The sequence below is a fragment of the Phoca vitulina genome, unplaced genomic scaffold, assembly GCF_004348235.1.
Source record: "Phoca vitulina isolate PV1807 unplaced genomic scaffold, GSC_HSeal_1.0 scaffold10, whole genome shotgun sequence".
NCBI lineage: Eukaryota > Metazoa > Chordata > Mammalia > Carnivora > Phocidae > Phoca > Phoca vitulina.
The window spans coordinates 27511107-27534974 of NW_022589713.1; the positions used below are offsets into that span (position 1 = coordinate 27511107).

The following is a 23868-nucleotide window of genomic DNA, read 5'->3' on the forward strand; positions in this document are numbered from 1 at the left end:
CGGGAGAGCGCCCCGAGGCCCTGAGGCGGCCGCCGCGTTACCTCGGGGTGGGTGCCCCGTGGCCTGGTGGGCGCCCGGCCCGCGCGGGTTATTTTTGGCGCCCGCGGCGGCGCGTGTGCCGGGGCGTGTTTTCCTTCCCCAGGTACTGGGAGCCCGGGCCCCGCCGCCGCCGCCGCCGGAGCTGACTTGTGTCTCTCTCTTCTCTCCCCTGCAGGAATCTTCCGATAATTCTGCCGCCACGACTTGAACCGTGTGCGACGCGAGCTCGAAACAAACATCACATCTAAATTAAAAAAAAAAAAAAAAAAAAGCGGAAGAAGCGGCCGAGGAGGCGGCGGCGGGAGGAGGAGAGGAGGAGGGGCCGCGCGCGGCGGCCCGAGGCGGCGGCGGGGACGCGGGGACGCGGGGACGCGGCTTTGTGCTGGCGGGTCGTGGGGCGCCCATGGCGGAGTGCGGCCGGGGGGGCGCCGCCGGCGGGGCCCTGCCCACCTCCCCGGGCCCGGCCCTCGGCTCCAAGGGCGCCCTGAAAGCTGGAGCTGGGGAAGGCGGCGGCGGCGGTGGCAGCGGCGGCGGGGGAGGTCGCCTCGGCCACGGGCGGGCGCGCTATGACAGCGGCGGGGTTTCCAACGGAGACTGCAGCCTCGGCGTGTCCGGGGACGAAGCCCGAGCCAGCCCCGCCGGGGGACTCCACGGCGCTGCGATCGCCCCGACCCCCAGCCCGGCCGCCTGCCCCTTCCCCCGGGAAAGCAAACCCGGCGGCCTGCCCCGCCGGAGCAGCATCATCAAGGTAGGTGGGAGAAGGGCGCTCACCGCCCACCCCCAGCCGCCCCTGGGGTCAGTTCCCAAGAGGGGAGTGGTGGAGGAAGGAGGGGGTTGTAAGAGGAGTCCCCTGCTAACGGGAGCCACTGGTGCACGGGTGCTTGGGGTGCTGGAGCAGGCATTGGATGCAAATGGCATTTGGAAAGAATGAGAGGTGATCCCTAATGTGCAGGGGGAAGCTGTGCTCAGACATTCCCAGTTGAACTTGGGGCTGTCATCTTTCCCAGGACTGGCCTGGAATTATGGCCTGTACCTGGTTGGGCAGGACATGCTCTTCTGGGGTAGGCTTGGCTGGTAACAGACTCCCTGTAAGGTGTCTATTGTATGTTAAAGACACTGGTTTTGTGAAAACATGTGGTGAACAGAGCTTATTTAATAGGTTTCTTCTGATCTGTATCTAGTTGCCTCTAGCAAATGGTTATACTTAGAGGGTGCAAAATCTCTGGTCACTCAGTCACACGGGGGAATGGAGTATGTTTTTGAACATAAATGAAGATTTCCGCTTTCTTAGGCTCAAAAGCACTGAGACATTACAGTTCTGCACAATTTAATCTTTTCCTTGCTGCAGTAGGCAGGCCCCCAGTTCTGTGGAAGTTCTTTTGAGCAGTTTGCTTGGTTTTGCTATCTTTTGCATAGTGTTACTTAGCAGAAGAAAGTCAGCAATTGTTTTGTGCATTTTAAACTCAAGAAGTAATATTAGGAACTCCTCTGAGTTTGTGGTGGTTTCATTCTAATACTGCGTTTTGGTCTGCAATGTAAAAATACTTCTCGTGACATGGAGTGAAAACAAAAATAGTTGATGAGCTAAGAAGAGCAGAGCCTTAGGCAAGAGTAGCTCATTCTGCTTAAGTTCAGAACAAATATGAAAACATTGCTTTCTGAAAATCAAGGGGTTACCAGGACAGTGAGCAGCAAAGCACATTAACAGGACTGCACCCACCCTTCCTGTGGCTGATAACCCGTGGGAGAAAGGGCAAAACAGGCCACAGTAAAGAGAATTGACACTGGTGGTATTTGAAGTTTAATCGGACCTTCAGAAATCTTCTAAGTACTCTGTAGTGTCTCATGGTGTTATCAGCTTCTGCAGTAATCTAGTGAAATATACCACCTTCCTACTCTCTGTAACAGGCAGTTGTGAAACTGCTTTTCGCTTTGTCATCTGTTTGTACAGTTTATGTCTGGGCAAGGGCACAAGTGAAGGGCTTAAAGATCAAGTGTATTAACTACCTTCAGTAGGCGTTGAGAGTTTAAGGAAAGTAACCTATTTTCGCTGCATACCTGGCTTTTAAAGGGTGACTTATATTTTCTTGTACTCTGTAGCTTATGTTTCCATGGAAGTTGCTTTCAGCTATGCATGATAATCAATCCTGTTAACAGAGTTATGTGTCATGTCTGTTTTTATTGGCTACCAGATACTTGTAGTGGTATCACATTGTGGTGTTAATGAATTTGAGGTGAAAATTCCAGAGAAGATACCAGCCTACCTAATTTTAATTTTATTCCCCAGTTTTTATGGAGGGCCTGTTTTTGCACTTTTTTTTTTTAAATCGAGCTTTATTGGTGTCCATAGTGGGATCCACAGTGTAACTTATTTAATTAAAACAGCTGTTTTAATTTTATATTCAGAATGGGAAGAAGGATGATTTGCCAATATTTCTGATATGTGGAATTGAGACCTTGTTGGTAGATTTCTTCATTGAAGATTCTAGAAGCACATGGGGAAATCAATTATTCAGCAATCACTGGTTTTTGAATTTTGAAACTTTGAAAGATATCTTTGTCATTTTTCTTTTTTCTAATGAAGGCAGGTGGTTTCTTGTTCAGAGTTGTATCCCTGGATACACATTGCCAGGAACATAGTAGGGGCTCAATAGATTGCTCCTGAATGAATGGAGGCATGAGAAAGAAGTACATGTTTTCTCTAAGTTCTGTTAATTTCTAAAATTGGTGGTTTGGTATTTATTAGTCTCATATCTTGTTCCTTTTCTTATACCTCCTAAGATGACTTGATTTACTTCTTTTTCTTTCCTTTGTGTTGATGTGTATTTTCTTAAACACCCTTTGAAACCATGGAAATGTAGTAGAAAGTCGATCAAGCCTGGGTTATAGAAAGGGGTATGCTATATTTAGGTAATTAACTTGGTATATTTCCGCTTGAATTGGTGCCTTGAAGGATCAGGATTTTAGAAACTTAGTGTGGTATTTTCTACAGACATAACAGTATGAAGACAATATTCTGATAGAATAAAGAGATCTTTAATGTCAAATTTCATAAAGCAATGAATAGTGCACATTTTTGTCACATGAATGGCAGAAATTATTTCACTTTTGTTAAAAAATAGTAAAAAAAAAAAGTTAACAGAAGCTCATGTGAAAAAGCACTAGTGACATCTTTCCCTGGTTTCCTTATGTTCTTTTCCAATATAAGGGATGAATTCAGTCAGGTGATGGAAAGATAGAGGGGGAGTAGATGGATAAGCAAGGTGATAATTGGGGGCTTGAGGGCATGGCGGGGAGTTGTTAGCCAGTATTGATGGGGTTGCTTTAGTTGAAATGTCAGGCTTGTGAGCTATGCCTGTTTCCTAGCTTCCATTTTCATTACCATCTTGACATTCCTCTTATGTGGGGATCCCCAAGTCAGAGGGAGAAATAACAGCCCATATGTGATGAGCAGTGGGCACAGAAAGGGGATTATTGCTGAGATGCAGGACATATGCAGAAATACACTGTGGGCTGACCAGAATTATATTTCTCATTTGAAATGATTTCTTTGGAACTCCATCTGTTTTGTAAATATGGTGTTGAGTAAGAAATTGTTGTAAAACTACATTTTCTGCCAAAATAGATGCACAGATCTGTACTAAAAGAGTTCTTGGTTATGGTAACAGTGTTGATGAAAAATTCAGAGTGAGCAGCCCAATAGAATCTTTTATAAATACATTGAGAAGATAAATAAATCATGGAATTCATCACCAGCCTTCTCTACTTTTCCTTGCTTATTGGAAATCATGTTACCCCTTTTAGATTATTCACAAAGGCCCGTTACCTTTGAGGGAAGGAGCCATTATATTTGTCATCTTAAGTAATCTAGTAAATGAAAACATCACTTTCATTTTCTCTTTCCATACTTCATTTCATCACACCATTCGGTACAATCCACGCTTTCTTTTGAAACAGTTAATTTGCTTAATTGTTTAGGCGACATCCATTTTTTACAAGTAGCTCAAGCCTTTAATTTAAAGACTTGGTCTGAAAATGTGAAGTAGCATTATAGGCCTTAGATTTCCTTTTAATTTTAGAAATGAATGAAGTTAAAATGCCCATTAGTTTACATGGTTTATTTTAATTAAAACTATTTTAATTAAAACCACACTCAATATTGTGGTCGGTACTTTTAAAAAGGTGATATAATTTGCATAAAGTAAAATTTGCTCTTGTTGGTGTCCGGTTCTATGAGATTCGACAAACATACACATTCGTGTAGCCAATACCATAATCAAAATATAGAACAGTCTTATCACCCTCAAAAAATTCTCCCAGTCCCTCTGTAGTCTTCCCCTCTTCTCATGCCGAGACTGTGGCAACCATTGATCCTTGGTACTTTTTTAATAAGTAAGAACTATAGCCATTGCATTATTTTGGTAGTGAAAAGTAATTATAATAGGCGCTATTTATTAAACACTGTGCAAAACACATGAAAAGTGCTTTATATAATTCTGTGACTTGGTCCTGCCACAGCCAGGGAGGCTGAAGAAAACAAGAGTTCAGAGAGGTGCACCATTTGCCTAAGGGGCCAGAGCTGGTTTTCGTACCCCATTTTGGTATGGCGGCACTCCACTGTCCCCCAGATTACTCTTGCAGTTTTAAATTTTCTGTCTTATTAATATAGCATTGGTGGTTTGGAACGCTGGATTTAATTTTTCCCTTTAAACTTTAAAAATTTAAATTTTTCCCTTTACTGGCGGGAACCAAAAGACTCTATTCCTGCTGGCAGAAGAAGTCGAGAGCTAACATAGCCAGGCAGCTGCAGGTACCTGTCGTGGCTGCTTGACCAGAGCCTCCAGCTTCAGTGGGACAATGAATCTTGCCCAGGGTAGCAGCCCTTATTTTTCTTAATACAATTGTTGTTACTATCACAGTATCACGGTGGGTAGGGGAAGCACTTTTACTACCTTTATATCAACATATATCCCTATGTCTCCGTGCTGAGCACCCCAAGGTGGGAAGAAGCAGACGTTCACATCTATTACATATTTAAACACGATTAAATGATATTTAAACAAAAGAGTAAAAATGTACACATGGGTATTATATTATATTGGCCTATGGTTTAAATAAACTAGACTCCTTGCAGGCAAAAGCTGGGCTGTATTTATCAGTTCTGCATGGATAACAGGCACTCAATAACCATTTCTTGAATTGGATCTTAAAATAATATCTGCATTTGGCTTTGGATTTTTTTTTTCAAATGGGGGAAGGGAAGGAGGTGACAACCGCATGCCCAGCAAACTTGTGGGCATATCACAAATACTGAACAAACAGTAACTGTATCACAAAGTGAGTTTGTCTGGATAGATAGGCAGCCTGGATATTTTAGGTCAGAAGACTCTAATGCCCAATCAGCAACTCTCCACTTAACTTTGTCCTAATGCATTTTAGGCCACAGAAGGTAACTATTGAAAGGCCAGGGCGTGGTTGCTTGTCTCAGCCTACTCAAAGAGCTTTTGTCACAATTCAGAGTTCAGTTTTCAGGAGTAATCAAAGGGTATTAATTTTCATACTCTACAAATTACTTGCCCCCTTTCTTGTTTTCCTGCCTCTCCTTAAAACAGTTGTTTGATCTCTGTTGTTTTTTCTCACCAAATCCAAATAGACAACCGACAGGAAATTGTTTATTTTTTCTAATTGCTGATCTTGGTCACTCAGGTTATTTTCTTAGAATGCTCTCTCCCAGAATCTGTTCAGTTCCTTTTATAGTTCTGTGTGCTCTGCAAGGGGTGCTAAACTAGACTGTTCTTTTTTCCTTTTTTAAATACTTTAGTTACCCATCCCTCATTATTCAACAAAATAGGGCAATGTTATTTACAGCCTAAAATGCAGACATAAATGAAGTATGAACATTCATATTTTCTCTCCAGACTTTATTTTATACATACATGTTCAAGAATAGGTGCTTTAGTGGGGCCTGGGTGGCTCAGTCGGCTAAGTGTCTAACTCTTGATCTCAGCTCAGGTCGTGATCTCAGGGTTGTGAGCCTGCAGATTGGGCTTCACGCCCAGCTACTTAAAAAAAAAAAAAAAAGAATAGATGCTCTGCTTTCTATTTCTTATTAATACTAAGTTTTGGCTGTCATTAATCATCTACCAGACCTCTAGATTAGTTTAGCTACCTTTTTATTTTATATTAATGGTATTCTGTAGTGCAAGGGATATTCAAATATTTTTACCAGTTTACCAGACACTGTGTGTTTGCAAGCTGCCCGAATGGCTTTTTTCTACTGGTAATAGTGGTAGATCAAGAGGGTTGTGCTTGGCATAAGAGTATTAGTAATGACTCAAACAAGTCAGAACCACCAGGAGAGTTTCAGTAGTACTTATTTCCCTTATGTCAGAATAATTGCATAGCTTTAGAGTGCTCAAAGTATATAATTAATCACACTGAGCTTTCATGACAATTATGTGAATGGTCCAGGCTGCTGGCAGGACATTTGGCACCTGCCTAGTTCCAAGTAGTAGAGGAGGGCAGGTGGCTAGGCACTGCTGGCCACCAGTGCTGGGTCACCTAGCAGGGGTAATTAGGTAAAACATGTTCTAGCTAATACTTTCAGCTGGGCTGTACTCCCGCATCTTGGGCTGCACTCAGGCCACATGTTGCATGTCTGGATTATTCAGGAGGCAGAATAGTGGGTGTGGAGTTAGGTGCTTGGATCAGACTCTGGCTCCCCCTCTTCCTTTCTATGTGGCCTTGGGGAAGATATTTAAGTCTGAGTGTCTAGTTACATACTCTCTAAAATGGAAAGAATAAACCCCCTCCCCCATAGCGTTTGTGGTAAAGATTAAATGAGATGGTGTGTGTATGAAATATTCAGAGCACATGTGTGGTGCCTGAGAAGCACTCAATAAGCATTACCTAGTATGTTTGTTTTTCTGATTTTTAGTTTCTCTTACTTAGAGTTTATCCTGAGATGAGCAAACTCACTTAGCTCCATTTGAATTGGAGATCTGCCATGCCCGTTTTGGAAGTTTTGTCTTTTGAAATATGCAGAATGTACCCAGAGAGATTTCTCAGACATATTATAAAGATGCTTTCAAAAATGATTTGTTTTGGTGCCTTTCTAAATCTGATGCCTCAGTACAACAGTGCGCATGCGTCAGTCGCCCCAGCTAAGTGATCAGAGGATATTGAACATGGGTTTCATTGAGCCAAGCACCCGTATGTCTTAATTTGCCCAGGACAGTCCAGATTTATACCTTTTGTCCTGACAAAATTATTAATAGTGTCTCCTTTCACTCTCAAAGGCATCCTGGTTTGGATGATAAATAATATGGTCACCCAGTAGATCTGCTATTACGGAGCCCCATGTGACTGCTCTCCACGCCCAACTTAGCCTTTAGATTTACCTCTTTTATCTCAGCCTGGGTGCTTCCCTCCTCTGTGTTATCTTCAAGGGCTTCCTCAGGTAATCACTTCTTAGAATGAATTGTTCCTTTCTCTGCCTTCCAACCAACACTCTATCTCTATACAGCCCCGTTTCCTTCTGCCTCTTAGGTAACTTCATCTTACCTTGAGTTTATGAAGGCACCTAGTTTAATGTCTTGTGGAAACATATTTTTAGGTATATACTTGTTGAATAAATGTCTGAATGGATGAATAAATAGACATGGATGTTGTACCTTAGGGGTTCAAACAAGATATTATTTAGACTTCAACTGTTTTTTTTAAAATTGAGGTAAAATTGGTATAAACATTATATTAGTGTCAGGTGTACATCATAATTTGATGTTTATATGCACTACAAAGTGATCATCACAATAAGTCTAGTTGCCATCACCATATCATAGGTTGCCTACACCCATTGCGTCCACCCCCCAAGCCTGTTCCCTTTTGATAACCACCAATCTGTTCTCCGTATCTATAAGCTTTGTTTTGTTTTGTTCCTTTGCTTTTTGAATTCCACATATAAGTGAAATCATGTGATAGGTATTTGCCTTTCTCTGTCTGACTTACTTCACTTAGCATAATAACTAAGCATAACTCAAGGTCCATCCAAGTTGTCACAAATGGCAAGATTTCATTCTTTTTTATGGCTGCATAGTGTTCCATTATATAAACCATGTCTTCTTTATCCATTCATCCATCAGTGGACATTTAGGTTGTTTCCATATCTTAGCTATTGTAAATAATGCTGCAATGAACATAGGGGTACATATATATTTCAAGTTAGTATTTTTGTTTCCTTTGAGTAAATGCCCAGTAGTAGAATTGCTGGATCATATAGTAGTTGTGTTTTTAGTTTTTTGAGGAACCTCCATATTGTTTTCCACAGTGGCTGCACCAATTTATATTCCTACCAATGGTGTACAAGGGTTCCCTTTTCTCCACATCCTTTACAACACCTGTTATTTCTTGTCTTTTTGATAACAGCCATTCTAACAGGTATGAAGTGATATCTCATTGTTGTTTCGATTTGCATTTCCCTGATAATTAATGATATTGACCATCTTTTCATGTGTCTGTTGCTACCAATATGTCTTCTTTGGAAAAATGTCTATATCCTTGGCCCATTTTTCATTTGGATTTTTTTTTTTTTTTTTTACTATTGATTATATGAGGTTTTTTAAAAATGTATTTTGGCTATTAATCCCTTATCAGATCTATCATTTGGAAATAATTTCTACTATTTAATACAGGTCTTTTCATTTTGTTGATAGTGTCCTTTGTTGTGTACAAGTGTTTGAGTTTGATATAGTCCCACTTATTTATTTTTGTTTTTGTTGCCTTTGCTTTTAGAGTCAGATAAAAGCAATTTAATGCCAAGACCAATGCAAGAGCTTATTGCCTATGTTTTCTTCTAGGAGTTTTATGGTTTCAGATCTTACATTCAAGTCTTCAGTCCATTTGCGGTTAATTTTTATGTATGTTGTAAGATGGTGGCCTAGTTTCATTCTTTGGCATGCGACTGTCCAGTTTTCCCAGCACCATTTATTGAAAAGACTGTCCTTTCCCCATTGTATGTTCTTCGCTCCTTTTTTATGTGTTAATTGACCATAGATATGTGGCTTTACTTTGAGGCTCTCCATTCTGTTCCTTTGAGCTGTGTGTCTGTTTTGTGCCAATACCATACTGTTTTGATTATTATAGCTTTGTAGTATAGTTTAAAATTAGAGAGTATGATACCTCTGTCTTTGTTCTTTCTCAGATTTGCCTTAGCCATTTGGGGTCTTTTATGGTTCCATACAAATTTTAGAATTATATGTTCTAGTTCTGTGAAAAATGCCATTGGAATTTTGATAGGGATAACATTGAATCTATAGAATGCTTTGGGTAGTATGGACACTTTAATAATATTAATTATTCTAATCCATGAGCATGGGGTATTTTTCCATTTATTTGTGTCTTTTTCATTTCTTTCTTCAGGGCCTTATAGTTTTCAGTGTACAGAATTTTCACCTCCTTGGTTAAATTTATTTTTAGGTATTCTTTTTGATGCAATTATAAATGGGATCTAAAAAAAAAAATCTCTTTCTGAAAGTTCATTATTAGTGTATAGAAATACAACAGATTTCTGTATATTGATTTTGTATCCTGCAACTTTACTGAATTCATTTATTCTAATAGTTTTTCACTGGAGTCTTTAGGGTCATGTTATCTGCAAATAGTGACAGTTTGACTTCTTCCTTTTTAATTTGGATGCTCTTTATTTCTTTTTCTTGTGTAATTGCTCTGGCTAGCATTTTTAATACTGTGTTGAATAAAAGTGGCAAGAGTGGGCATCCTGTCTTGTTTCTGATCTTAGTAGAAAAACTTCCAGCTTTTCACTGTTGAGTATAAGGAGGTTAGCTGTGGGTTTGTCATATATGGCCTTTATTATGTTGAGGTACATTCCATCTATACTGACATTGTTGAGAGTTTTTTTCATAAATGGATATTGAATTTTGTCAAATGTTTTTGCTGCATTTATTAAGATCATATAATTTTTCTCCTTCATTTTTTAAATGTGGAGTATCATGTTGATTGATTTGTGGATACTGAATCATCCTTGCATCCCTGGAATAAATCCCACTTGATTGTGGTGTATGATTCTTTTAAGGTATTCTTGAATTTGGTTTGCTAATATTTTGTTGAGCAGTTTTGCATCTGTGTTCATCAGGGATATTGGTCTGTGGTTTTCTTAAGGTGTTCTTGTTAGGTTTTGGTATCAGAGTAATGCTGGCCTCATAAAATGAGTTTGGAAACATTCCCACCTCTTCAGTTTTTTGGAAGAGTTGAGAAGGATAGGTATTAAATCTTTATTGAATATTTAGTAGAATTCATCAGTGAAGCCATCTGGTCCTGGACTTTTGTTTGTTGGGAGGTTTTTGAGTATTGATTCAATCTCCTTACTGGTCATTAGTCTATTCAGATTTTCTATTTCTTCATGATTCAGTCTTGAAAGATTGAATGTTTCTAGGAATTTATCCATTTCTTTTAGGTTGTCAACAGTTCGACAATTTTTTGGTGTATAATTATTCATGGTAGTCTCTTACGATGCTTTGTATTTCTGTGGTATTCATTGTAACTTCTTTTGTTTCTGATTTATTTGTGTCTTCTCTTTTTTTCTCTGTGAGGCTAGCTAAAGGTTTGTCAATTTTGTTTACCTTTTTAAAGAACCACCTCTTAGTTTCATTGGTCATTTCTAATTTTTTGTTTCTATTTCTTTCATTTCTGCTCTGATCTTCATTATTTCCTTCTTTCTACTAACTTTGGGCTTTGTTTTCTTCTTTTTCTAGTTCCATTACATGTAAAGTTGGATTATTTATTTGAGATTTTATTTCTTGAGGTAGGCCTGTATTTCCCCTTTGATTTCTTCATTGACCCATTGGTTGTTCAATAACATGTTGTTTATTCTGCACATATTCATGGTTTTTCCTCTTTTTTTCTTGTAATTGATTTCTAGTTTCATACCATTGTGGTCAGAGAAGAGGCTTGATATGATTTCAGTCTTCTTAAATTTATTGTGATGTTTTGTGGCCTAACACGTGGCCTAACACGTGATCTATCAATATATTCCAAATATATATGGAAAATGTTCCATATATATTTGAGAAGAATGTGTATCCTGATGCTTTTGGATGGAATGTTTTGTATATGTCAATTAATATATCTCTATATCCATCTGGTCTATCCATGTCAAATATATCTATTATCCATCTGGTCTAAAGTGTTGTTTAAGGCCAGTGTCTTCTTACTGATTTTTCTGTCTGGATGATCTATCCATTGATGTAAGTGGGTATTAAAGTCCCCTACTATTGTTGTATTGCTGTCAATTTCTCCCTTTAGGTCTATTGATATTTGCTTTATATATTTAGGTGCTCCTATTTTGGGTGCATCAATATTTACAAATGTCACATCCTTTTGTTGGATTGATACCTTTATCATTATGCAATGCCCTTTATTTTGTCTTTTATGATACTCTTTTGTTTTAAAGTCTGTTTTGACTGATAGAAGTATAGCTGCACAAGCTTTCTGTTTCCATTTGTATGGAATATCTTTTTACATCTCTTTCCTTTTAGTGTGTGTGTTCTTAGATCTGAAGTGAGTCTCTCGTAGGGAACATATGGCTGAATCTTCTCTTTTTAAAAAAATCCATTCAGTCACTAGTCTTTTGATAGGAGAATTTAGTCCAGTTACATTTGAAGTAATTATTGATATGTATTTAATTATTGCCATTTTGTTAATTGTTTTCTGGCTGTTTTTGTAGATCCTTTTTGTTTCTTTCTTCTTCTTTTTCTCTCTTCCTTTGTGATTTGATGCCTTTCCTTAGTGTTGTTGAGATTGCTTTTTCATTATCTTTTACGTATCTGCAATAGGCTTTGCTTTGTGATTACCATGGGGTTCACTTATAACAGCCTATAAAGTAATCTGTTTTAATTTGATTGCAACTTAAATTTTAACACATTCTAAACTCTACATTTTTTATTCCTACTTCCCATATTTTATGTTTTTGATACCATATTTTACATTTTTTGTTTTGTGTATCCTTTTTTTTTTTTTAAGATTTTACTTATTTATTTGAGAGAGAGAGAGAGAGAGCACAAGTAGGCAGAGGGAGAGGGAGAAGCAGGCTCTCCGCTGAGCAGGCCGGACGTGGGGCCCGATTCCAGGACCCCAGGATCATGACCTGAGCCGAAGGCAGCCGCTTAACCGACTGAGCCACCCAGGCGCCCTTGTGTACCCTTTAATTATAGTTAATTTTTCTACTTTTGTCTTTTAACCTTCATACTAGTTTTTTTTTTTTTTTTAAGATTTTATTTATTTATTTGACAGAGAGAGAGACAGCGAGAGAGGGAACACAAACAGGGGGAGTGGGAGAGGGAGAAGCAGGCTTCTCACTGAGCAGGAAGCCTGACACGGGACTCGATCCCAGGGCCCTGGGATCATGACCTGAACTGACGGCAGACGCTTAACAACTGAGCCACCCAGGCGCCCTTCATACTAGTTTTATAAAGTGGCTGATCCACTGCTTTTACTGTATATTTATCTTTACCTGTGAGATTTTTACTTTGTATGTTTCTTGTTATTAGTTGTTAGCTTTTCTTTTCATGTTAAAGAAGTCCCTTTAACATTTCTTGTAAGGCCAGTTTAGTGGTGATGAACTCCTTTAGTTTTTGCTTGTCTGGGAAACTCTTTATCATCCCTTCAATTCTGAATAAGAGTATTCTTGGTTGGAAGTTTTTTCCTTTTAGCATTTTGAATATATCATGTCACTCCCTCCTGGCCTGAAAAGTTTCTGTTGAAAAATCAGCGGATAGTCTTATGGAGATTACATTGTATTTAAAAGTTGTTTTTCTCTTGCTGCTTTTAAGCTTCTCTCTTTATCTTTCACTTTTGACATTTTAATTATGTTTCTTGGTGTGGATGTCTTTGGGTCCATCTTATTTGGAATTCTCTATACTTCCTGAACCTGGATGTCTGTTTTCTTCCCCAGGTTAGGGAAGTTTTCAACCTTAATTTTTTCAAATAAGTTTTCTGCCCCTTTCTCTCTCTCTTCTTCTGTGACCCGTATAATATGAATGTTATTCTGCTTGATGTTGTTCCATGGAGCCTTTAAGCTGTCTTCACTCTTTATTTATTTATTTTTAAGATTTTATTTATTTATTTAGAGAGAGAGCACAAGTAGGGGGAGGGATAGTGAGAGAGGGAGAGAGAGAGAATCTCAAGTAGACTTCCTGCTGATCACCGAGCCCCGTGCAGGGCTTGATCTCATGACCCTGAGATCATGACCTGAGCTGAAATCAAGAGTCAGATGCTTAAACCAACTGAGCCACCCAGGTGCCCCTGTCTTCACTTTTTAGAATTCTTTTTTTTCTTTTTTGCAGCTTTGTTTTGGTGAGTTCCATGGCCCTGTTTTCCAGGTTGCTGATCCGCTTCATCTAGTCGGCTGTTAAACCCCTCTAGTATATTTTTCAGTTCCGTTATTGCATTCTTCAGCTCTATGACTTCTGTTTGGTACTTCCATATATTTTCTATTTCTTTGTGGCAGTTCTCACTGTGTTCATTCATTCTTCTCCTGAGTTTGGTGAGCATCTTTATGACCATTACTTTGAACTCTTTAACAGGCTGTGGGAGAGTGCTGAAGGTGCAGCCTGTCTGTGGCGTTAGTGATATTGGGGAAGAGCACTGGGGGCAGGGCATGCCCACAGCTTTAGAGATAGAGGAGAAGAACACTGGGATGGGGCATATGGGCAGCTTTAGCAAGGTTGTATCCATGCACACCCACCTGAGCTAGCAAGGTGGAGGGAGAGTGCAAAAATGATACTCACTGGTGCCCCTGTCCCCAAAGAACCCACCTGGTCCCTGCCCCTCTGGCAGATGTGTTATGAATAGCAAATGAATCTCCATATATTATCCAGTCACCTTTCAAACTGCTGCCTTTGTGCCCATCCTAGGATGAGCAAGTCCGCATATACACCTCTCAAAAGGAGTATCTCAGATTTCCGTAGACCTCTAGGTCCCCTGGACATAAGCCTTGTTTATTTTCAAAGCCAGACATTTTGAGGGCCTCATCTCTCCAGTGCAGGTCCCAAGGTTTGGTGTGCCTCATGTGGGGAACAATACTCTCACTCCTCAGGGAGAAGCTCCGGACCTGTGAGATCCCTCCCTATCGTGGGTTGTTGTGTTGGGGTGGAGTTTTTGGCAAGACCCTGCCTCTCTGCATCTTTTACCCATCTTGATGTGGCCCTTTTATCCCTTGTTGTGGAGAGGGTTGTTCAACTAGTTTTCAGTTCTTTTCAAGCAGGACTTATTCCATATGTAGCTGTAGATTTGGTGTGGCTGTGGGAGGAGGTGAGTTCAGAATCGTCCTATGCTGCCATTTTGGACCTCCTCCAACTCCAGTTAGTTTTGATTGGAATATAAAACTCAGTGGGCTGTGTACTTCAAAGAAGAAATTTATTTCACATACATAATTTCAGAAACAATCAAATGGAAGGAAATACCTTCATTGAATTTAGATCCAGGAATTTGGTTGATTCAAGAATTGTTCTGCAAGATGTTAATATAAATGATCTATCCCTTTTGTGCCCCTGAAATAAGAGCAGACCTTTGGAAAAAAAATTTTTTTTTGATTTATGTTCTGCTATCAAAGTTGAAAAAGCATGGCAAAAGATCTTACTATTTGTTAAAGTATTTAATCTCTTTTCTGGTATTTGATTTCTTTAAGTGATATCTGTAGTTTCTGCTTAGTTTTAGTTTATTTTTAAGAAACTTAAGTCCTTTTTATTGACATTATTATTGGATTGTCAAAAGATATTGGGAATGCTACAGAATTAATAAAAAAGAAAATACATAAAGAATATAGAGTATTAATAGGCAGAACTGGAGAAGTAGGATCTTTAATCCCTCAGCATATTTTGTCATACAATGTTAGAAATTCTACCTTTTGTTGCAACTCAAGGATTGCTGTAGAAGAGAGACTAAGAAATGCTTTGTATGCATCATCTCATGCAAGTCTCCCCACAGCCTGCAGGCAGACCTTATCATTCCCTTTTAGCAGACAAGGAAACTCATTCCTCAAGATTTGGGAATTTCCAGGCAAGGTCACAGAACTTGTAAGAGGCAAAACCCACATGAGACCAGGTTTGATTGACTTGAAAGCCCACACTTTGAACTGCTCATCACCCACTTTCTATTTCATCTTCTGAAATGTATCTGACTTTATCCTTTTTTCTGCTGCTTACCTAAGGCATTCTGACTCCTTGATCATAGCAGTTTCTACCAGTCCTAAAATAGATGACTGAATTTTAGGAAATTTTGGCCTTCTGTGGCTGGATCTTGGGATGAAGCCAACATGTACCTAATCAACAAAAAGCCATAGCAATAGTCCTCTCCACCATGCCATAGGTTTCTGTCTGATCCGCAAAACTAGGATTTTGTCCTTTTCCTCTCTGCTTTCCTTTGATGGATTTGAAAACTTCCTAGGAGGGAGGTCATTTTCCATTTTTGTCTCTTTTTTTAACAAAATGTTGATTTACAGTTACTCACTTTTTAGGATACCAAAAGATAAAGCAGATAGTAATTAGTAACAATTTGTTTTTAGGTGAGCTTCTTCTGATAGTATCTATCCCTGTTATTGTTTTGGAATTGTCAAATAGTTATGAAATTATAGAATGTTTTTAATACTTACATTACTAGGTAATTGGTATTCAGGTATTTTCATGGAATATGCTAAATATGCTGATTTGCAGATATTAATATCCCAGAAACCAAGCAGCTGGATTTAAAAGTAATTAATAATGTAGATTCATGGGATTTTTAGAACGGAAAGAGATCATGTACAATTCTTTTGTAGTTAGAGATACACAAGGCCGTACTGATTAGTACATTTAGCTCCTGGCTATGGTTGAGTTCATTTATTTGCATATTAGCATAACAGAATTGGAAAAAATTTCTTATGTAATACTGCAGTGTGTGAGTATTAATAGAACAAGATGTGGCCTTCCAAACAGCTATTTTTGAGAATTTGTTTTTTGCTATAGATAGCTGCCTGTGTACACATGCTATACTTGTGCATGCGTATACTCTGAAGACTCTGTTTATAAATGGTAACGATTAGGAGCAAATCAAATAATGTAGTGGTAGGTTGACACGAGTCCTGTCTTGTGAGAGACTAATGGGTAGCAGGTGTCTGCTCTCTAAATTGAAAATGCCCAGGAAGGGGTAGGCTGTTTTTTTATGAGCATTGTTGATGAAGCCTCTCTTGCTCTTGACCAATTAGTGTGGCCACAGAGGGATAAGTGACCTCATTTGCAGCTACCATTAGAATCACAAGCCATATGACTCTCTCCATATGGTTTCCTGCTACCTTTTATTTTTCATCTTCCTTCTGAGCTCTGATATCCTGTGGGCATACTAGATGTAATTTTTCAAATAGTTAATATGGTTTAATGTTTATTATTGAAGGAAATACAGCAAATAACTTAGATTTTTATTTCTACCAATCCATGCTAATAGTCCATATTTAGTACCAAAAGACTTATTCAGATATTTCATACCGGAACTAATAGAATTCCTGATGTAATGCCGGTTTTAAGGATGTGTTTATCTTTGGGGTTTTTGATGGTTTGTTGAGAGATCTGTTCAGGGCTTTCTGTAGTTTCCCATAAATTTTTGTTTATATATTAAAAATATTAAAAATAGAATTGCTATGACATAGGATAAGTATGTTTAGCTTTAGTAGATATTATCATGTGATTTTTCTAATTGGTTAAATCAGTTTACACACCCACCAGGTTTTAGTTGCTCTAAATGCTTACTAACACTTGGTATTGTATGGTTATACAATGGTACCTTATTGTGGCTTTTAGGTTGCCTGATAACTAATGATGTTGAACACCTTTTCATATGTTTTCTTGGCCATTTGGATGTTCTCCTTTGTTAAATGACCATTTAAAAAATCGGGCTTTGGGGCACCTGGGTGGCTCAGTCTGGTTAAGCGTCTGACTCTTGATTTCCGCTCAGGTCATGATCTCAGGGTCATGATCTCAGGTTTGTGAGATAAAGCCCCATGTTGGGCTCTGCGCTCAGCATGGAGCCTGCTTAAGATTCTTTCTCTGCCTCTCCCACCTCTCCCCCTCCCCTGCTCGTGCTCTCTCTTAAAAAAAATTGGGCTTTTATTTTTTAAAACACTGTAGGACTTCTTTACATTTTCTACATAGGTTTTTTATATGATACCTATGTTGAAAATGTCTTCTAGTATATAACTTGTCTTTTCCTTGTCTTAAAGGGTGTGTTTTATTGACCAGCAATTCTTAATTTTAGTGAATCCAGTTTATCAATATTTCCCTTTATGGTTATTATTATTATTATTTTTTAAATGTTTTTATTGTTATGTTAATCCCCATACATTACATCATTAGTTTTAGATGTAGTGTTCCATGATTCATTGTTTGTGCGTAACACCCAGTGCTCCATGCAGAACGTGCCCTCCTCAATACCCATCACCAGGCTAACCCATCCTCCCACCCCCTTCCCCTCTAGAACCCTCAGTTTGTTTTTCAGAGTTCATCGTCTCTCATGGCTCGTCTACCCCTCCGATTTCCCCCCCTTCATTCTTCCCCTCCTGCTACATTCTTCTTTTTTTTTTTTTTCTTAACATATATTACATTATTTGTTTCAGAGGTACAGATCTGAGATTCAACAGTCTTTATGGTTATTATTTTTGTGGCATGTTTAAGAAACCTTTACTTAGCTTAAGACCATGAAGATTATTAATTTATTTAACTTCTGGAACCTTTATTTTTCACAGTTACATCTACAGTCTATCTGGAATTTATTTTTGTGTATGGTGTGAGATGGGGTCAAGATTTTCTTTCCATATGAATATCAAATTAATTAATGCACCATTTATTTGAAAAAATCATTTTTTCCCACTGCACTGCGTTGACCCTTTGTCATAAATCAAATGACTGTGTATGTGTGGGTCTATTTCTGGAGTCTATTTTGTTACACCGGTTTGTCTATCCTTCTGTTCATACCACAGTGTCTTTCTTACTAGGTATATTCCAAAGTATATACCCAAATGTACTAGATTGAAAGATACATACAAGAATGCTTATAGTGGCATTAACTATGGCAGCCCCAAACTGGAAACAACTCAAATGCCCGTCTTGTAAAATAGCATATCATGCAATGGAATACTATAAAGAAAAAAGACCGAAAGAAAGAACAAAATGAACAGATGACTGCTACATGTACCACACCAGTCACTCAAGCATAATGTTGAGGGAAGGACAGCAGACAGAAAACAATGCGTATTGTATGATTCCGTTTATATAAAGTACCAAAACAGGTCAACTAGTTTGTGGTGATAAAAGTCAGAACGGTGGTTACATTTGAGGCTAAATGAACATTTGAGGTGGAACTGAGGAGGCTTCTGAGTGCCATTAATTTTTGGTTGCTGACTCTGTGGGTGGTTTTGAGAGTGGGCACTTTGTAAAAATCCGTTGAGTTGTAGACACTCATGATTTTTCTGGAGGTATGTCATACTTCAGTAAATAAGTTGGTTTAAACAATTCCATTGTGAAAATTAATCAAATGCAGGTACTTATTGGCCACTCCACTCTGCAGGATGTGAAGGACATGCCTTTCACAGTTTGCTGCCGCCTGTTGATGGACACATGAAACCTCTTGTAGTTGCTGCGGAGCACTTGGGCCATGGTGGGACCTCGCAGCGTCCGGACCCGGAGCCGAGTGACCGTGTGGAGGGCAGGTGGAGAGAAAGGCAGCTGGTCGGAGCAGTGTGAAGACGATCTTTCCTGGGCTGTAGTGAGCGCACATAGGCAGCTGAGCCGGGGTGGGGAGTTGACCCAGTAGTGAATGGTATCTTGGGCATTGGAGTCATTTTACACTGTTGTGATTGCCGACAGTTTTTGTGACTTATTTGGTGTCAGGTCGAGCATTTTAATCCCTCAGGTGTGCTCAGAAGGTTTAATGTTCGAAAGTGTGCTACTGATAACAAAACTTTGAGAACCACTCATTTGTGGAGCACCTGTTCTCTGCATGACCGTTTTCTAGATTGCGCTTTTTCGTCTCAAAAGCAGTTAACAAACAGAAACCAGTTATCCAGGTCTTCAAGAAAAAAGTGAGAGTTGTTTGATTAGCACTGAGTGGTCAGCATAGAGTTTTAGCTCTGCCGATGCTTATCTTGTCCCATCTAAATATTTTTCCAGGTGGGGAAAACATCACATCTTCAGATAGGTCATTTTAGGACACTAGAATTAAGTCTGAATTCTAAAACTGCTAATGTGTCGATCCGTTAGAGTCCAATTACATCAGAATTTCTGGGCTTTCCTAAAGTACCCTGGGAGATTTTAGGCTGTAGCTAGGGTTAAGAACAGCTGTGAAACCTTTCTCCTATGTTATGTCTTTGCCTCATTTAGCTCTGTTAGATATGAGAGAACAAGCAGCTCCAAGATTGTGCAGGCGACAGACAGTTGGTGATCCTGTGGCTGGTGGGGAACAGGGGACAGGGTTCAACCTTCAGCTGCCTCATAGAAGCTTTCCCATAAGAAGCTGAGCTGCCATTTTTCTGAGGGGAGAAAAAGTACTGAGTAAGGAGAACAGTTCCTCAGTCAAATCTGGAGAAACAGATTTTAAATATGAAAATGATGGTCTACACTGTGTACTCATCATTGTGCCATAAGAATGTATTTTTGATCCAAGTAAAGGAAGACGTTGTGTCAGTTCCCAAAAAGGCCCGGGGCTGGTTATTTGGAGCCTTCATCTACCTGGATTACTCCTTACTGTGCAGCACTACTTCCTGGTCCATCTCTTGGCCATTTTCTGTCCCTGACGAGAGAAAAGACATCTGTGTGCCTATGGCATTCTGCATACAGAGGAAGAACTTCCCTAGGGGGAATATTTTTAGGAAGAATTAATTCGACTGAGGCCATGAGCACTGTTGCTAGAGATCGATGATTGTACATTTCAAACTTGCTGAAAGGAGTCCTCACATTTCCTTTAACCAGATCATCTTATGTTCAGGTGGCAGTGCATGGCAAAATCCTTTTTACTCAGAGAACATTCTAAAGGGACACTTGTCAGACAGGTATCTATTCGCACGTGTGATTTATGCTGGGAGGAAGAGAACCGATCCGGTGATGCTTCAGTGCACCCCATTGTGGTGGGCTGACAGTCTGGGCTGGTATGTCATGACCTTTGGGTGAACGTCTACTTTCTGACTGCTGTGGCATTTTCTTCTCGCCACACAGCCCCTTGTGGTCAGGAGGAATGGCCATTGAACTTCTAGAGCAGCTGTAAAATAGATTTTCTTGGCTGCAAAGTGGTAACACGAAAATACGCAGTGTTGCGTGGTCATGGTCTTAGTTACGTGGTGTGTACTTCTCCTCTACTTTGTTGCTCCGTTAGCACATCATCATCGGTCATGTTTATTCTTTTAGGTTAATTTTTTTCTCTTCCACATTAGTGTGGGTGGGTCTGTCAGCAGAGAAGCTTGTGTCCACGTGTCCTGGGTAGGCACAAAGGAGAGGCGTGTGATCTGGTGGGAGGGCCGAGCCTTTGGGGACTCCCGTCTCTAGAGGCTGGAGGAGTACCCGTAGTTTGGCAGCAGAAGAGTGTCCTGGTGCCTTCCTGATTATGATTAGGGCCTGTTTATTAATGCATACATCTTTAATAAGTAGTTTATTTCTTTATAAATGGGAAGAACAGTAGAAGTGAACTTTAACATTCTTTGGGGGAGAGAGCCTACAATCTTTTTGTGGAAATTAAGTACTCTGTAGTATTTACCAAGAAAAGAATCTGTAAGGAAAGAATTTTCTTTCCTCCAGCATAATTAGCCAGATCTTCTTCCCCGTCTTCTTTGCTAGGGAAGAAAATATTGTTGAAGAATATTTTTAAATAGTTAAATAACCCTTTTGTCCCAAAGAATAGCTGCCATTGGTGAATGCTACCCTGAGGGGCCTAGAAATAAGAGAGTGAAATAGAGGGAGAGGAACAGGGTACATGGGCCTCTGCTGGGCTCCTTACTTAAAAGTACATGAGAAGTGTCCTTTTTGGGGCAGAGTCCTGACCTACTGCATTTATCCTGCTGTCCTTGTCATTACCGGACAGTGAGGTAAAAAAGAAGAAGATGGCTTAGAAGATGTCACCAAATAACAGGGTGTGAGAAAGCTCCTGTCCCCAGAGAGAATTCAGCAGCTCTCAGGCCCACCATTCCTAGGAACACCAGGGGCCATTGGATCCATCAGTCATGCTCCAAAAGAGTGCTTTCAACCAGTCCCACACCAGGCTGCAGATAGGAAGAGATGTAATTGCACAGCCAGTTGGCAGAGATTGCTTGTGGCTGGAGGGGCTGCCCAGCTATGTGAGGATAGGGATTGGGGGGGGTGGGTAGATTGGGTGCTGGAATCAGTAGCCCTGCCGGCCTGTGATCCACTGGCGGCACAGTGTGGTGGACCAGGAACACTCAGGCACATTCATCAGGAGGCTGTGCTTTACAGGTGATGGAGAGGAGGACAGAGGTATAAGGAGAGGTACGGTCAGCTCTGGGGTGCTCTGCTTCTACTGCTGTTGAGGGGATGCCCTCCATAAACAGCTCCAAGAGCTAATTCACTTGATGGTGGATTGAAGCTTGGCTCCAAGACATGCCATGGCGCTGTGGCCACTGTGCAAACAAGAACAGCAGATAGGTTAGCCTGGTTTGTGGGCATGCAAACTGAACAGGAATGGAGCATCTCAAGAGTGAGAACAACAGTCTAGCAACTACATTTGCGGGAGGGCTAATTTCATCCAGAGAGAGGACAGCGAATCTAGCCTCAGGCTTTTCTGCTGTATCTGAACAGGGTGGACCACTGGGCTTATGTTTAAAACGAACAACAGAAGAGCCTCAAGTAGGTAGAGAGGCTGGCTTCCCCTAGTTTCTCTGGAGAGGCTCAAACCTGAGACCTGGCCTCCAGCTCCGGTGGTCAAGGAGCTGGCTGTGGAGACCGGGAGCTGCAGGTCCACAGTTAACGGTTCTGATTTAGGGTCTGTGCCCTCTGTGTGATTGAAAGGACTCTGGTTTCTCCTCTTTTTTGCTGTAAGAAATACAGGATTTCTTATCTGCCAGATTTCTTACATATAGTTTGAGCATCTGGGTAAATATTTGTTGCATGATTGATGTGGTAAGTAAAACCTGTGTAGATCTTGCAAGGATCTGTTGTCTGAATGATTCAGTTTCTGCCATCTTACTGTTGATTTGATTCTCTATGTGAGAAAGGTCTGTGTTGTTCCTGTAAGTTTGCTCATAAATCCATTAAACTACTTGCTCTCTTCCCCCCAAAAACCCCAGCAAAACCTCTATCCTATTTTAAAGGTCACATTTAATTTTTCCCCTTCTCTTATCATCCATAACTTAAAATGTTGTTTTCAATACACCCTGTTCCACCTTATTTGAATATCATGTTTTGGTTTCATATTTTTAATTTCGTTCACTCTGACTTTGGCTTGCTTACTGTTTTAAATGGAAACACTTAACCCCAGGCCTTATGTATTGTCCCCAGTCCATCATTTTTATTATTTCTCAGCTCTGTGAGCTGGTGGGTTGGTATGATTACTTTAATCATTACCAGGAGAGTGATGTTGAGGTCTTAATCTCAGAGTCTCAAAAGGGTCTGTTAGTAGGTAGCAGTGACTGTGATACTAAAGAAAATCACCTTCATTTTTTTTTTGGACAATGGTAAAAATTCAGAGAGAAGAATTGGGGAAGTCTCTAAAGGCAATAATAATTTAAATACAGTTATTTCTGTATTTTTCAGTGGACTTGAATACTTTTAATTAACAAAATTACAAACTACGCTTTATTCTTTTTCACATAGAGAGTATCCAATTGAAGACAGAAGATCTAAACTTTTTATCTAGCTTGTATTTTGACTTTTAAGAAAGTCAGTTAAACTCTTTATATCTTTTTTTATTTTCTATAAACTGAAATAAAGCTGTATGTTGATCTCATTTCATCAGGATAATCTTCCTGATGATTTGAAGGAAGTTTAAAACTCCTAAAGCAGGATGTTTTGATAACCTAAAATGGTGGTAAAACAAACAAACAAAAAAACAACACTTTAAAACCAAAAAAATCTGGGCAAATTCATTTGTATGTTAATAACACTTCATATTTGCATAGTTCTTTAATCTCTGGGAGGCACTTTTAACATCAACTCGGTTTAGCAACTGTCTTGTGCTGTAGACCTCATTGGTGGCCCCCACTTTACAGGTAAAAGTGTTGAGGCCCATGTGTACAAAGTCACACGCAGTCGCACAAGACGTCAGCAAGGCTGAGCTTTGGCCCCGGTTCCCCTGACCTGCTGTGCAATCCTCCCCTCACTCTCTGTGCTACACAAGTCCGTTCACACATCTTATTCATGTAAACGGGGTAGGTGGCACTTAATTCCTCACCCACTTAACTGACAAGACACAAAAATAGAAACCCAGTATCATCCACAAATAATCTTGGGGCAGCACCTATATGAGGTGCTGAACTCTACTGCTGATTGAGAAACCAGAGTTGTTTTTCTGTTGTGAAAGGCCCTGAAGTTTAATGCCTTGAACATTTGTCTCTGGCCCACTATTATTTAGAAAAATTAACTGCTTCGTTGCTTCTTCTGATAAGACAGGGCATCTGTGCGTCCTTGAAGTTAGAAAGATTACATTTTTTCATGAAATTTATTTAGCAAGTCGTACCTATTTGTCATTCCAAGAGAGCAACAGTATCATGCCAGGCCATTCTGGAGGCCACCTGTTGCTTTCAAGAGCTCCATGGAAGGTGTGGCTCCCACGTGACTGGAGACCCTTCAG

General features: G+C 39.9%; 1 protein-coding gene across 2 annotated transcripts in view; it reads left to right on the forward strand.

Annotated features, from left to right (window-relative positions):
• The first annotated feature begins 417 nt into the window (after positions 1-417).
• The window catches only part of PLCL2 (phospholipase C like 2), a 188510-nt gene continuing 165059 nt past the window's right edge, over positions 418-23868 (forward strand). For both annotated transcript variants that reach the window (XM_032408762.1, XM_032408763.1), the window contains exon 1: positions 418-787. In XM_032408762.1, coding sequence (XP_032264653.1) covers positions 443-787 — 345 coding nt within the window. In that variant the 5' untranslated portion in view covers positions 418-442. The remainder of the gene's footprint in view (positions 788-23868) is intronic.